General features: G+C 51.8%; 2 protein-coding genes across 18 annotated transcripts in view; one reads left to right on the top strand and one right to left on the bottom strand.

Annotated features, from left to right (window-relative positions):
- Ralgps1 (Ral GEF with PH domain and SH3 binding motif 1) overlaps positions 1-14,438 on the bottom strand; it is a 243,215-nt gene that overhangs the window by 87,953 nt on the left and 140,824 nt on the right. The gene's annotated exons all lie outside the window — the stretch shown is intronic.
- Positions 1-14,438, top strand: part of Angptl2 (angiopoietin like 2) — a 31,019-nt gene that overhangs the window by 3,979 nt on the left and 12,602 nt on the right. The window contains exon 2 of the mRNA XM_052723169.1: positions 7,560-8,425. Within this exon, the coding sequence (XP_052579129.1) occupies positions 7,609-8,425 (817 nt within the window). The 5' untranslated portion in view covers positions 7,560-7,608. The remainder of the gene's footprint in view (positions 1-7,559; positions 8,426-14,438) is intronic.

Genomic DNA, 14,438 nt, shown 5'->3' with positions numbered 1-14,438 from the left:
CATCAACACCCAACAAATGGTATGAGTCATAAGAGGAGGTTCTGGCAGCTGAGAGGGTCCCCAAGATGAACAGGCTGCCCCAAGGGTACAGAAGTGAAAACTGAGGCACAGGATCAGTGCCTGTTCCACAGTCTCCCTGTCAGTGACCAAAAGGTAAGCATTTTAGCTCTGACCTGGTCACTAGACCAGCCCACAGTCATCTGGCACAACCATGTAGTAGAAATCTCCAGAAAAAACTGATGTATGGAGAAGTGGATCTTTCCTGTAAATTTATGTGAAACACCAAAGAGGTTCTTAGCCACAGGCTGCTTGGAGTTTGTGGTGATAGACAGGACACATCAGAAACCTTATTTGGGGGAGTTTCTGTGACAAAGCTGTACCCTGCTCCTGACTGACAGGTTCCATGAGTGCTTGAGGGAGGGTTTATAGCATCCTGTCCCATGTCCACATCACTGTGAGACACACTCTGATCACAGGAATGCTAAGACGCTGGCTGGAGAGCCAGGACTCTGACAATCAACCCATTGTGCAGGTCCCATTCCCTGGTAAAACCAGTCTGTCCTGGGGCCAGCAGCCCCAGAGGCTTGGCCTCTGTCACCCAGTCCTCACACAGGCAGCTGAGACCACCACCGAAAAGCCCAGAAGGCACTCTTACCCTCACCCGCCAGAGACTCCTGCTTTCCAGAATACCAAAGTCCTGCCAGGGGTAGTGTCTCCTCCAACCTCCGCCATGGAAGGCTGTACTTCTTTATTCTGCTAAATGAACCTCTAGAACTCACCCCAGACAGCAGAGATTTGCAGGATGGATGAGTCCATGAGCCCCGAGGCAAGCCTCAGGCCTAGCTCTCAATCACATAGGCCATGGACCCTGAGGGATACACTGTTCTTGACTATGCTCTTCAGCCAAGGTCTCACCTGGGGCACTTCCCCTCTCCCTAAATCTACCTCTTCTAGTCCCCATCCTGGCTGGATCATGGGGCCCTTTAGCTCCCCCCAAGTGTTACCACCTGCATTAGGAATGCTTGCTACTGTGGACCCCTGAGCACAGGGGCCGTATCTCCTTTTATCCTGCTCTACGTCTCATGACTGGCCAGGAAAATATATGGAACGAATGTAGTCCCTGGCGTCTAGTTGCCCAGCTGCTACACTAGGAGCCGGGTATTCTGAGGGGACTCTAAGAAGCCCACACTTTGGGGCAGCCAGCCAGGGCAGTCTGAGCTCTGGGTGCTGGGTGAAGGTCATAAATGTTCATAACAGAGAGGTGGCCTTAAGAGGTCACCTTAGGAAGAAAGACAGATACATACCAGGTAGAATTGTAGGAGAAGGTTCTCCAGGCAGAAAGCATGTGAAGGCAAGATGTACGTAAGGACACTGACTTGATGCCATGTGAGTTTTATTCAGACCTGGAAGCGTGTATGGAGTGAATTATGGGGTAGTGTGTTGGCCTAGCACACCAAGTGACTTAAGTTTAATTCCCCAAACACCTCCTAAGCTGGGGTGCTGGCACACAGGACCTGACCCTGCAGCAGGAACAGCAGGAGTCTCATGGTCATGCCAGTCTCAGCCAGCTCCTGGCCCACTTGGACGACTCTGTCTTAAGTCCACTTTTAAGCATGTGGGTAAGAAAGCTGGCTCGGAGCCATCTGGCAGCTCTGGTCCTGGTCCTTGTCCTCTCCCTTAGCTCTGTGTGTTCATCTTTGAAATGGGGATAATGGCAGTCCCTGTTTACAGAGTGCCTATGATTTGTGAGGAAGGCATGGAAAATACTTGTCCTGACGCTCGATGGATGAGCCTATCCCTGTTGGCTGAAGTATCCTTGGTGCCAGCTACTCAGTTGGGCTCAGAAGAGAAGCTCCAGGCAATGCCCAGGTTTTCCAGGAAGTCACCTGGGACAGTGCTGTGCAGCCAGCCTCAGACCTGACCCCCCTCCCCCAGGGCTCCAGAGCACACTAGGCACTCAGGAAGTACAGCAGCCAGCTCAGAAGCTGGACTCTCAAATGGCTTCTGCAGACACTCCCTGCCTCTGCTCTGCTGGCCATGACTCCTGGCACAGAGGGTTCAGTGTGTGGATTTGGGGGGAATCTCAAAATGGTTCCCAAATAATGCAGCAAGGAACAAAACAGCAGTATCCTCATCCCCCTGGAACAGGCACCCAGCTCCCCAGGCCTAACCACATCCCCTCTGCCCTATGATCTCACAGTGTGACAACGGCCCGCCTCTGCACTCAGCCTTCCCTGGAAGCCAGCAGCTCACTCGCATGCTCATGAGAGCCTGGGACATCAGGCAGGCCCCACCCCCATCCCATCACTTCTCCAGGCATAGCTGGAGGATGTGACCCTAGTTTCTCTGCTTCTCTAGTTCATGCCTCTGCCCAAGTCTCCCACAACAGGGTTGACCCCAGGGTGGAGCCAGACGCAATGACTGGTAGATGGGAAGGCTAAACCAGTGGGTGGTAGAAGGCTGAGTGGAGGGGGACTTTATAAAGGTCTGATGACTGCTAACCTGAGGAAGCAGGGAATGGGCTGCAGCCTCCCAGGGGGCCCTCACGGCCTCCTAGTAAGGGATGATTCACAGGATCCTGGGTTGGGAAGGGTGGCATTTGGAGACTGGTTATTCCCTCCCTGGCCTCCAGGCTGGGAGTGATTCCATGGAGGAAAAATGATGCACAGTTCCTTCTCCAGACTGTCCAAGGTGAGTCTACCACTGTTCTCTGAGATGCCCATTCTGGGGTCTCACCACTCACAGGATCAAGAAGCTCTTTCTAACATCCAACGAGACTCACCCCTGTACTGATTGAAAGCCATGTCTGCTCATCTGGTCAACAGTAAGAAGCAACTGCATCCTGGCCATTAGGCAATCAAACAAACAGGTGTCTTTTATTCCTACTGGTTGGAGAGGTGACCTTGAAGTGAGGGCATGGGGCTGCAGTGTCCATCAGATCTGGTCCTGATGTTTCCTCCAGGTGACCCAACACCTTGGAGCCTGGGCTTTCCTCATTGCCCAACACAGGTATGCTCTGTCTCCTAGGTCAGGAGTCGTATAACACACTGCCTGGGTGCTGTTAACAGTACTCCCAGATGACAACCGGCTTCGGGCAAGCCGGCCAGTACCTGGAGCTGTCCATGTATGGAGCTGTCCATGTATAGAGCTGTGAGGACCAACAAGACAGTGTGGGGGGGTACACACGTCTACAACAAAGGACAGCCATTATTCCCAATACTATTGGCCACATGCTCGACCTGATGGCTTGTTTTGAGACTTTCTCTGCAGCTGGTTCCCTCCTTGTCCTGGGTCAGCAGCTGGCATGCCTGGTCTTTCTGCAGCTTTTGTAAGAATGACCATTTGCTGGTGTTTTATGTTTTTGCTGGGTTCTCTGATGTCCTGATCTTGGACTTGCCATTTCCATTCATGCTCTGGTGAAGTCTCTAGATTCCCAGAAGCTGGAGGGCAGGGCCAGCTAGGCACATGTGGGCCTCGTGGCCTTGGCAGAGGTCACATCTCAGGTCTCCAGTATGTCTGGGATGCCTCCTCAGGTCTGTGCTCAGAACTGGCAGTGCAGTGTTAGCTCGGCTCTTCCAGAGACTGCAGCCTGGACTGACCAGGAAAGCACCCACCACGAGCCAGTCCTGCAGACCCTGGAGCACTCCTGGCCTCCTCCTGCCTAGAGGATCAGAATGCTTTCCTTGGGGTTCCCTGGCACACTGTCATTTCCATAGCAGGCCTGGTGTATGTGGTGTGCCTGCTACCTGGCTCTGTTATTTAGTAGTGCGGTGACTTAGGCAAACGGCTCACAGTCTTCAGGTCTCAGCTGTCTCCTCGCCTGTCCTGCTATTAGCCCCGGCCGCACTAGGACTAGGGATGTAGCTCAGCAGTCAGAGTGCTTGCTTAGTATTCATGGAAGCCCTGGGTAGAATCCACAGTACCGCATAAATGGGGTGTAATAACACATGCCTCTGATCCCAGCACTGGAGAGGTAGAGGCAGGCTTGATCCTCAGCCTCACAAGGAGTTCAGAGCTAGCCTGAGAACCATGTGACCCTATCTAAAGAAAAAGGAAAGAATACTAGAAATACACAAACCCAAAAAGTCCATGACTGTGTCCCCCTAGAATGGCAGAGCTCACTAGCAAAGCACCTCAGCACTTCAGTAGTCAAATGGGGGAATTGCCCTGCGGTTACCTAACACACAGGTGTGGGTCCCCAGCACCTAGCTACATGGCTGCCCTGAAGCAATGGGCCCTTCCCAAAAGGCTGCTGGGAAGATTCAGTGACATGATGTAGATAAAGTGCTTGGGCCACAGAAATAATTGGCTAGAGTTATTTTTATTATCTGAACTTTTCTCATTCCTAATCTTTCAGAGAAGAACTCAGAAGTGTATCCCAAGCCAGTAGCTTCTGCCACAGAGCAGGAGACAGCTCTATCACCTAAATGAGGCTTCTTTCACAAAGCAGCCACTACCTGGGTACAGTGCTGTGACGGCAAGAGGGATGCAGACATGCAGTGTGTGGCCCCACCACACAGGCCAATGGGGACACTCAGATGCAGCCCACTGGAGGTTGGGTAAGACCCTGGCTCAGGGAGTCCACCTCCCCATGTGCCCAGGCCATCCTGCCACGTGGTCACTGCAGCCTTGGTGGCGGGGAGAGGGAAGCCCAGCACAATGGAAACTCCTCACCACACAATGTGGAAAAGCAATTCGGATCGGTGTTTTTATTTTAATTTCCAAGCCAAGGAAAACAGTTGGGTTTGCTTTTCTTTGTTGGTCATGGGAGAAAGCGAGGAGGGGTGCTTTGACTAGAGTTGAGCTAGTCCCCAGCCTAAGACGGCTGGAATGCTGGGGGGTTACTTCTCTTGGGATGCAATTAGCTGAATAAATATCAAGAAAGCAAAAGTAAACAGACCCATTATTGCCCATTCAGGACTGCCAAACTAACAGAAGATGGGTTAGAACCCTTAGGGAAAACAAATGCTTCCTAGGGAGGCCAAGGGCCACATGGGGAGCACGGCCCTGCAGTAAGCCCCTTGGTGGTCCAACGTGGGCTCTTACCTGCTGTGTGTCCCTAGGCAGGACGCCCTGCCTAACTGGATGTCAAGGGTCTCCTCCACTGGTCACCGACACTGCTGACTTTCCTAAAGTGTGGGCGTCAGGCCCCCAGCCAGGGACTCTGCTCCTTCCATTCCTTTCTGTATGGCTTCAATCAGCCCACCAAGCTCAGGCCCCTGCGGATGGAACTGTAAGCCCAGGCTCTACCAGGACACTTGGGGACCGAATGGTTCTCCACTAGCCGGTGACTTCACATCTTTTTGAGCTCTCACTTCCTCACCTTTAAGCCAGGTACAACACAAGTAACAGACTCCAGGCTTTGGAGTGATCAGAACATGTGCCTAGGGCCAGAACGTGGTCTGAGCAACTTTGTGACTTGGACCTAGGTCCTCTATGAAGTGGGCCATTAACGGCATCTCCTCCAATAGGAATGCACTCTACCCCAGTGCAGCCAGCCTCCGCGCTCCTTAGTGCTGTTTCGCTGTTCTTGCCATCATGTGGCCACCACAACATTCTACCCTCACGTTTCTTTATCCAATGTGCAACGTGGTAGACAGAAGAGGCGCTCAGTCTTCAGGATCTCAAGTATGAAGGCAAGAGCAGTGAGGACCCACACTTGGGACGGGCATGGCACAGCCTCTGGGTTTGGATACCCAGGAATGTTTAGAAATCAAGTGTTTTCTCTGGTGCCAAGTTACCTCCCTGGCATTCTGGCAGTTTCTTGGCCATAGCACAGAGGTATTTGTCACCACATAGGCAGGTGAGCTGCCCACAGAAGGTGAGGCAGGAGGGCCCACCCTAGCCTGGAGCCCAGCTTCTCCCTATTCTTCTGCAGCAGGGGGTGTGGCCACCAGCTCCCAAGAGCCAAAGCTTTGGAAACGAGGCAAACATTGTCAAACTAGCCTGTTTCCACTGAAGCCCCACCTCTCTATAGAACAGCTATGTAAATACTCCATTAAATACTCTCTCTGGCTGGTCCAATGGGCCCTTTCTGACTGTTGGAACCAAGCATGGGCTCTGGACTTCAGTAGAAACAGCACAGCACAGCCCCATGGAGAACAGGGTCTGATCTGCAGCTGCCCATTGGCTAGTCCATGGTGCAGCCTGCAGCCAGGGGCTCCCAGCAGAAGCTTCCACGGGACCCTGTACCACAGCTGGTGTTCAGCAGCTGTAAATGTGAAGTGCAGAAGTGGTGATGCTGGTGGCTTCCAGCTGCTAACAGCTGTCAGCCCAGGGCTGAACGCTCATTGTGCCGCCTTCTAGCCTTGTGATCTTAAGACCTGATCTCAGTTTCCCGCTTTGTGATACAGAATTAAGAGTAGCTAGGGCTGGTGAGGTGGACCAGTGAGTAAGAATTCTTGCCACCAAGCCCGATGACCTGAGGTTGATGCCTGGGACAGACACGGTAGAAGGAGAGAACCGACTGCTGCAAGTTGTCCTCTGACCTCCACAAGTGTGCTATGGCACTTGTGCCACTACATACATACACACAAATAAATAAATGTTGTAAGAATTAAAAAGCAGAGAAGCTACCATCAAGGACACTGGAAGAACACAGGAAGTAGCCCCGGGCACATCCTAATGTCCCTCTTGGCCTATCTAACTCATCCCTCAAGAGTCAGTGTAAAGGTCACTTTCCCAGGGAAGTGCTTCTGACCCCTCTATTAGGTCAGGGCCCTGTCATACCCTTTCACAACACGTGATGCTCCTCCTTACAGTTCTTGGGAGATCTGGGCAGTCATATCCCCAGCATCCAGCACACTGCTGGCACATTGTAATGTGTGATTGTGATGAACATATGGGGAAGGGATATACTGTCTAAGAAACAAGCCAGAGACACATGCCTAACTTCTGTTCCTTCCTGATTTAATCTCACTGCAATGATGGGGACCAATGATGGGGAACAGTCACTGGCTGATACAGCATTTGGGTGTAGAGGAGGTCAGACTGTCCTTGTTTGGGGCTCTGTAGCTTGGCTAACACACAGACCAAAACCACGTCATGTGATGGGATGCATCCTTCTATGGACACTCACTACTAAGTGAGTGCATTCCGTTCTGTGTCTAGCAGCTCATTCATTTAGTGGACACTTGCTGAAAAGCCTTCTTGGTGCCACATTTTAGGGGCAGGAGGTTAAGAAAGATCCTATACCTGCCCTTAGAGAATGTCAATCCAGCCAGGCTGAGATCAGAGAGCTGAGATAGGCTGGGGAAAGCTCTGGGGTATGAGAACACAGAACGCAGAAATGTGAAGGTCAGAGCAGGGGGAAAGGATTAGAAATTCCCCCAGCCCCCATGCCCAGTGTCAAGTTCTTGGGCTCTAGGAGTGGCAGATCCCTTTTCCTCTCTGCCTCGGCAGGGCAACACCATCTTCTGATGTTTCCACAACAACTGTTCTCTCTCTGACTCTAGGAGAGTGGACCGTAGCCTCCCTACAATGTAAATGGGTACTGTCCTGCCTGGCACAGGCCAATGGCAGGGATGGGACTGTCACTGACTCCATTTCTCCACTCTCAGGCTTTCAGAGACCTCATTCATAAAGACCAACCACCACACTGCAAGGACCATGAGGTCACTGTGTGTGACCTGCTGGTGGCTTGGACTGCTGGCCACTGTCGGAGCTGCTACAGGTCCAGAGGATGATGTTGAGGGCACAGAGGATGGCTCACAGAGAGAGTACATTTACCTCAACAGGTACAAGCGGGCAGGTGAGTCTCCAGACAAGTGCACCTACACGTTCATTGTGCCCCAGCAGCGGGTTACGGGCGCCATCTGTGTCAACTCCAAGGAGCCAGAGGTGCACCTGGAGAACCGTGTGCACAAGCAGGAGCTGGAGCTGCTCAACAACGAGCTGCTTAAGCAGAAGCGGCAGATCGAGACGCTGCAGCAGCTGGTGGAGGTAGATGGCGGCATCGTGAGCGAGGTGAAGCTGCTGCGGAAGGAGAGCCGCAACATGAACTCTCGAGTCACGCAGCTGTACATGCAGCTCTTACATGAGATCATTCGCAAGCGGGACAACGCGCTGGAGCTCTCCCAGCTGGAGAACAGGATTCTGAACCAGACGGCCGACATGCTGCAGCTGGCTAGCAAGTACAAGGACCTGGAGCACAAGTTCCAGCACCTGGCCATGCTGGCCCACAACCAATCGGAGGTCATTGCACAGCTTGAGGAACACTGTCAGCGGGTACCTTCTGTCAGGCCTGTGCCCCAGCCACCCCCGGCCACCCCACCTCGGGTCTACCAACCACCCACCTACAACCGTATCATCAACCAGATCTCCACCAATGAGATCCAGAGCGACCAGAACCTGAAGGTGCTGCCACCCCCTCTGCCCACCATGCCTGCTCTCACCAGCCTCCCATCTTCCACTGATAAGCCATCAGGTAAGTCCTTTGGGGAGCCCTGCTCACATGAGCCTCTGAGCCAGGCATCATGTTTCCACTGGGAGAAGAACCTTGGCCAGTTAAGGCCAGCTCAGGACTTGCCTATCGATCCCCTGAGATGGCTGCTGGAGCCACTGGGGTTGGATGGGTAGGAGTGAGAGACCACACTGCTCCAATACGGTGGTAGAGGGTAGAGCCTAGAAGCTAGCAGCTGTGGAAGTGGTTCAGCTCTGCGGAAAGAGGAGAGAGCCAAGGCTTGGGTATTTTGAGGCTTTGTAGTTGCCCTGTCTTAGAGGCTAGGGTGTCTCACCTGTGGGCTCACATACATGTGCAGGGCCCAGAGCTACCTTTTTGTAAATGTCACCTGACAAGCTGCAGGCCAGAGGGAGGGTGCTATTAAGTTCAAAGTTAAAGCCTCATAGGTGCGGGACCAGAAGGAGCTCTTCCCAAAGACTTCGAGTTTCCTTTGGTCAGTTGCTGCCTAGTTTTCAACAAGGCTTCCATACACTCTCAGCATACATGTCATGCTAAACTGGGATTCTCAGGACACTGTCATGGAAGAATGGGGTCCTCGGAGCACACCCTGGTAAGCATAACCAAAAAATACTGCCCTGGGATTTTCACAAGAGTCCCCGATTGAGTTTGCAGCTCTTCAGGGACAGGCTGAGTAACCTGCTCACATCGAACATGCTCAGGCTTTGTAGAAAGTCAGACCTTTACTTTGTGTCCAAGTTGGGCCTCTGCTTCTCACTCAGCAATGCTCAGCTTAGGGGAGTAGGCTAGAGGATCCCCTCCAGGGGGCCAGGCCCTGGAGCTTGGCTTCTCCTGCTCTAGGCAGTGCTATTTTCCACATGTGCTAAAGGAAGGCATCTCTGCAGAAGTTAACTGAAGACTGTGCATGGGCACCAACTCCTTTGTTGGTGCGGGGATATCTTTACTGAAAAGATCCTGTTCTGCACCTATTTCACACTTTCAAAAGTAAACAGTAGCCAGGCGGTGGTGGCGCACACCTTTAATCCCAGCACTCTGGAGGCAGAGGCAGGCGGATCTCTGTGAGTTCGAGGCCAGCCTGGTCTACAGAGTGAGTTCCAGGACAGGCACCAAAACAACCCTGTCTCAAAAAGACCAAAAAAAAAAAAAAAAAAAAAAAAAAAAGAATAAACTAAACTAAACAGTAGTACTGAGCTGAACCTGTGAGTAAGAGGGTGGCCAGTGGGCAGATCAAGGATGGACAAGCCAGTGGTGGCAGTGGGGAGCTAGGTTCATGGCACAACACCTGTCATAGCACCTTGAAAGAAGGACCTGGCTGGGGGTGGGGTGGAGAGCAAGTACACTGGAGTGGACTGTCCTGGGTTGAAATCCTGCTTCCTCTTTTGGTGAGCTCTGGGCAGGAGGCAAGTCCCCCTGTCCCTGTACTCCTCATCTAAGGCTCTGGGTAGGATTTATTTTAGTCTGTTCCCAGCTGACAGTTCTAGGACATGAAATACTGCAGAATGTGTGTGTGGCACTGGGCCTGAGGTAAACAGCCCCCTGTGATCATGGTCTTTGCATCTTAAAACCAAGAGACTGAAGTAAACAGTTTGTCTTCAGCTCTGGTGTTTAAGGCCTGATGACCGTGCCATCTGCAGCCACACCTGGCTTACATCAGAGGCCAAGGAGAGGATGGGGTGTGTTCTGTGTTCTGACAGAGTACCCAGAGGGGAAACGTGCCCTTGGGCACCACATGAAGGCTCAGATGTGCATGCAGCCAGGCTGGTGTCACAGTCTCTAGATCGACTTTCAACTCGAAATCTCTGGTTTCTAACTCAGCCGTCTCAGGACATTCCTGAGCCAGAACAAAATGGGGATAAACACCGGGATCTGCACATGGGCTTCACCGCTTTCCCCCACTTGCTCACGAGAGAGCAATTTAACTGGCCGGAGATGTAGCTCAGTTGGTAGTGTTTGCCTAGCACACAAGAAGCACTGGGTTCGATCCCTGTGATTCATCAAACCAGGTATGGTGGCATATGTCTGTAATCCTAGAACTCGGGTGGAGGTAGGAGGATCAGAAGTTCCAAGTCATCCTTGAACTTCTCTGTATATGGAGTTTAAAAATAAATGAATAGAAGGTTTTGTTTTGAACTCCTCTGAGCCTTAACTTTCTTCCAGTGAGGAGTTGGGGACAGAGCTACAGCCTCTCAGGGATATGTCATGAAAATACAATGTGCTATGATGTCACGAGGGGGTTGCCAATACTGCCTGGCCCTCCTTTGACTTGGTGAAAACTACAGTCCTGGGTCTCCAGGAACTCAGTGAGGGGAGGTGGCAAGTGTACGACAGTGTTCTGCACTGCCCCCAGCCACTTCTGTCCCCCAAATTCCACATAGCAGGTCTGACAAGATTTCTCTGGAAGGGCCAAAATTTCTGGAATGCTGTGGGAATTTATGAAGCCAGCATAACAACATAGCAGGAATACAATGGGCATTGTCTGGACTCTCTGCAGACTAACCCAGTGTGCTCTGCCTTGAAGAGAGGCAGATGAGGGACTATGGAGTCACTGAGGTGGCATGACCAAGTCCTGCTGGAGGGCATGAATGGCTCAGAGATGAGACTTCTGTCTTGTATCCTGAAGGCTTTGTAGGTTTACCAGGTAGACTTGGGAGTTGGAATACCACGTTACTAGTCGGTCCCTGATGGAAGTGGGTCTGTAAAAGACCCAAGGACATAGCCTGATCCTAGCCCCTCAAATGGCCCTGATGCCCAGCTGATTATAGCTCAGCACAGGCTGTGACACCTGTAGTCTGCTGTATGTAACCCACCACCATGTGCACTCGCTGGCCTGTCTGAGGAAGCACAAGGCATGAGATGACCTGTGTATGAGCACCAGCTCTGTGCTCACCTCTAATGTCTCTCTTTCTCTCTGTGCATCAGCAAAGCCTCCACAAATGTTGGTCCACCTCACCCCCGAGTGTCCACACAAAGCAGACAGAGCAGGGAGAAGGGTGGCAGTAGGAAGGTGGCAGTGAGAAGGCCCTACCTTTCCTGGGCTTGGGCTGAATTGGAAGGAAAAAGCAGATGGTCTCCAGCACTGAGCTTTGGCCCAACCAATGGGCAGAGAGTGCTTACCAGCTCTTCTAGCCAAGGCAGGTTCTGGTCCTGAAAGACCAAATTCCTCTGTGTTCTCCCCAACAGGGCCTTGACTTGCTGCCATCGCTCAGCCAGAGACACCTTTACAATAAACACCTTTGAACTCAGGCCATCATAGCTGTGGCCCCCTCTAGCAAATTCAGAACCAGTGCTCTTTTGTCCCATTGCTGTGGCTGCTCGGGAAACAGCATGCCCTTCCCCAGAAGGCCAAGGCAGCCACAGTCAGATGGTGACAGGTTGGCCCTAGGCCAGGGGGTACCTGCTAAGAGCTAGGATGAGGGATCCAGATAGTTTGAAGCCTAGCCTCCCTGACTTCACACCTAGACATTTTCCTGCCTCCTCAGGGCTGGCCAGACTAGGGACATTTTGGTCTGGATGAAGCTTACGGTGGGGCCTGGGCCAATGGCCAACCCATGGCCCTTTCCTGTTAGGGCCTGCTGCTGTTAGAGAAGGCTTCAGAGGTCGATTCCCTAAAGGGCACAGGAGGGCAGATGGGCTCTGTGCTCACCCCAGGCAGCTGCCACATGCTAGTCTCTGGTCACAAAGTCCACTGTGGAGATGGCTAGGAAGCAATGGACTGCCAGCCACCGGTAGCACAGCGTGGCCTTGCTGGAAAGATGTCTTTAAAAACCAACAGGCATGGGTACTTCTAGCTATTCCTCTCCTGCTTAGCAGGTTTCTCTGAGGATGAAAGAGGAACCCTAATGGAATAGAACTGCTGAGGCACCTCGGTCCCTAGCATGGCTTCCCTGCCACACAGCCTTGGCGCAGAGTAGGATGGCTCCCTGGACTTGTCGTTTCCAGGATACTGAGGTTCAACGTTACTTAGCTACAGTCACACAGCTAGCAAGAGGCTCGTCCAGGGAGCCCCATGGACACCAGTGTGGGGAAACTGTTCTAGGACTATGTGACTCAGCATCAGCCACGACATACCTGCCTTCTGTCATGGTTTCATGTGCAAGTATGTAGGGGTTTGGGGGGACCTGACAGTGCCATACAGACACAGCAGCTGCAGCTGTACCAGGCAGAACAAGCCACTCCACCTCAGTCCTCAGAGTCAATGCACAGAAACCAGGATGTGTACTTGATGCCCAGGAGATGGATATTAGGGAAGCGCCCATCAGACTTGGACACACCCCTGGGGTTACATGTCAGCCTTTCTTGGACAGCTGGGCTAAATTCTTGTTTTCCTTGCATGCTAGCTCTCCATGTTATGACCCCTTCTCAGGACCTCGTTGCTTCATGGACAACACTGTGCATGTGCAAACCACCTTCTCATTCTCAGCCTCTAGAGCTGGGGCTTGGACAAGCTGACCAAGAGCACTTTCCTAGGTAGATTTTCTCCCCTCGTTCTACCTCACTCGTTCTCTGAGACAGGAAAGAAGCACATAGAGCAAGCTCCCCAGCACAACAGCAAGTCTTAGAACTGACTGGTTTCCTCCTTTCTTCAGGTTACATGTATACCAAGCAGAGAAAAGGTCTGCAGTACACACAGGGTGGGGTGTGATATTGCAGGTGAGGGGTGGCTGGCTAGCCCTGGTTTTGACTTAGCCTTTGGGGCTGCGGACACTGAAGGGAAAGCCGCCTGGCCTCCTCTAGAACGTGTGTTGCTCCCCTGTATTGTATTCTCCTTTTCCTAAGATGTTTTCTTCAATGAATTAAGATGTCCAAAATTCACTGCAGAGACATTTCAAGAACATTCTTTGCAGCTTCTGCCTAAACAAAAGCCACCAGAGGCTCCAGGGCCATCTTCCTCACACCCTCCCTCTCTAGGGGTCTGAGGGAGCTGATTACAAAGAGCTCTTTGAGTGTGACCCACAGCTATCCCATCACCCCTTGGGCCATTTTCCAAGAATGACAGTGGGCCGAAGGCCCTGGCTATTTGTATGAGATAAACTATCAACTTTGTGACTATTAGGAGCTGAGCATTTGGCATCTCAGGGCCTGAAAATCCCAACAGTTTGGCATTTGGCAAGCCAGAAGTAATTGAGAAAAATCCTGGCGATCAGGCATCTGTGGCCAGCTTGCTACACGAAGGGATCACTGTGGCGAACTTACTTGGTGACTGCACAGTAACTCATGCAGACCATCAAATTCAGCTTTGAAAAGAGAAAGCAAGCAGAATTGAGCACTGCTGTGTGTCTAAACCACGGTGTCTACTGAGGCTGACGGTCAAGTGTCTGGGAAAGGCTGTGATGAGCACTGTTAGGGAGGGCTAAAGGGCTGCTCATGGGACTGCCCATCACTGCTGCCTCAGCCTCCCTGGGCTGAGTCTGGATGAAGAATGCCTTGGCAATAAGCCAGGCCGTTCTCACCTGGACCTCAGGAACTGGAGCTGCTGGACCCGAGCACTTATGTGTGTGTCATCCTTACTCTCTTTAAAAAGGGTAAGTGGTTCGCGCTCCTTAAATATAATTTTAGCTTAAAATTACTGTATACATAGAAAAGTGGTGAGAACACCAAATATTAGTTTAAATGACAAAGACAGTAATTAAATTTGTTTCTTTAAGTTGAAATTAAGTGGCTCATGTCACTTTCTTAAGGGTAGTTTCTAAAAGACCAGGAAAGGCAGCATGCGGTAGAACTCAGACACATGGCCTCCCCTGCACATGGGCTGCTCCAGACTTTCCCTGCAGAAATGATTTCCTTTTTAGGATTTGGTCTGAATGTAGATGACCATCTGCCATGGAGGTCTGTTTCCAGAAGGTTCTCAAGCTGAGGGTGACAAAGCAATGTAGTTTATATTCCTGTGAAGATGGGACAGGTGAAGGCAGGTAGAATGTGGAGGACCTTGTACCTGTCTGCTCCACACAGACTCACCACCCTGAGAAGGTGCCTGCCCCTATAGCAGCCCACCACCATCTGCCGGGAACAGATCTCCAAC

Source organism: Peromyscus californicus, unplaced genomic scaffold (genome assembly GCF_007827085.1).
Source record: "Peromyscus californicus insignis strain IS unplaced genomic scaffold, ASM782708v3 Scaffold_7__1_contigs__length_154581171, whole genome shotgun sequence".
NCBI lineage: Eukaryota > Metazoa > Chordata > Mammalia > Rodentia > Cricetidae > Peromyscus > Peromyscus californicus.
The sequence above is the reverse complement of the archived record's forward strand: the minus strand, read 5'-3'. Positions and strand labels throughout refer to the sequence as shown.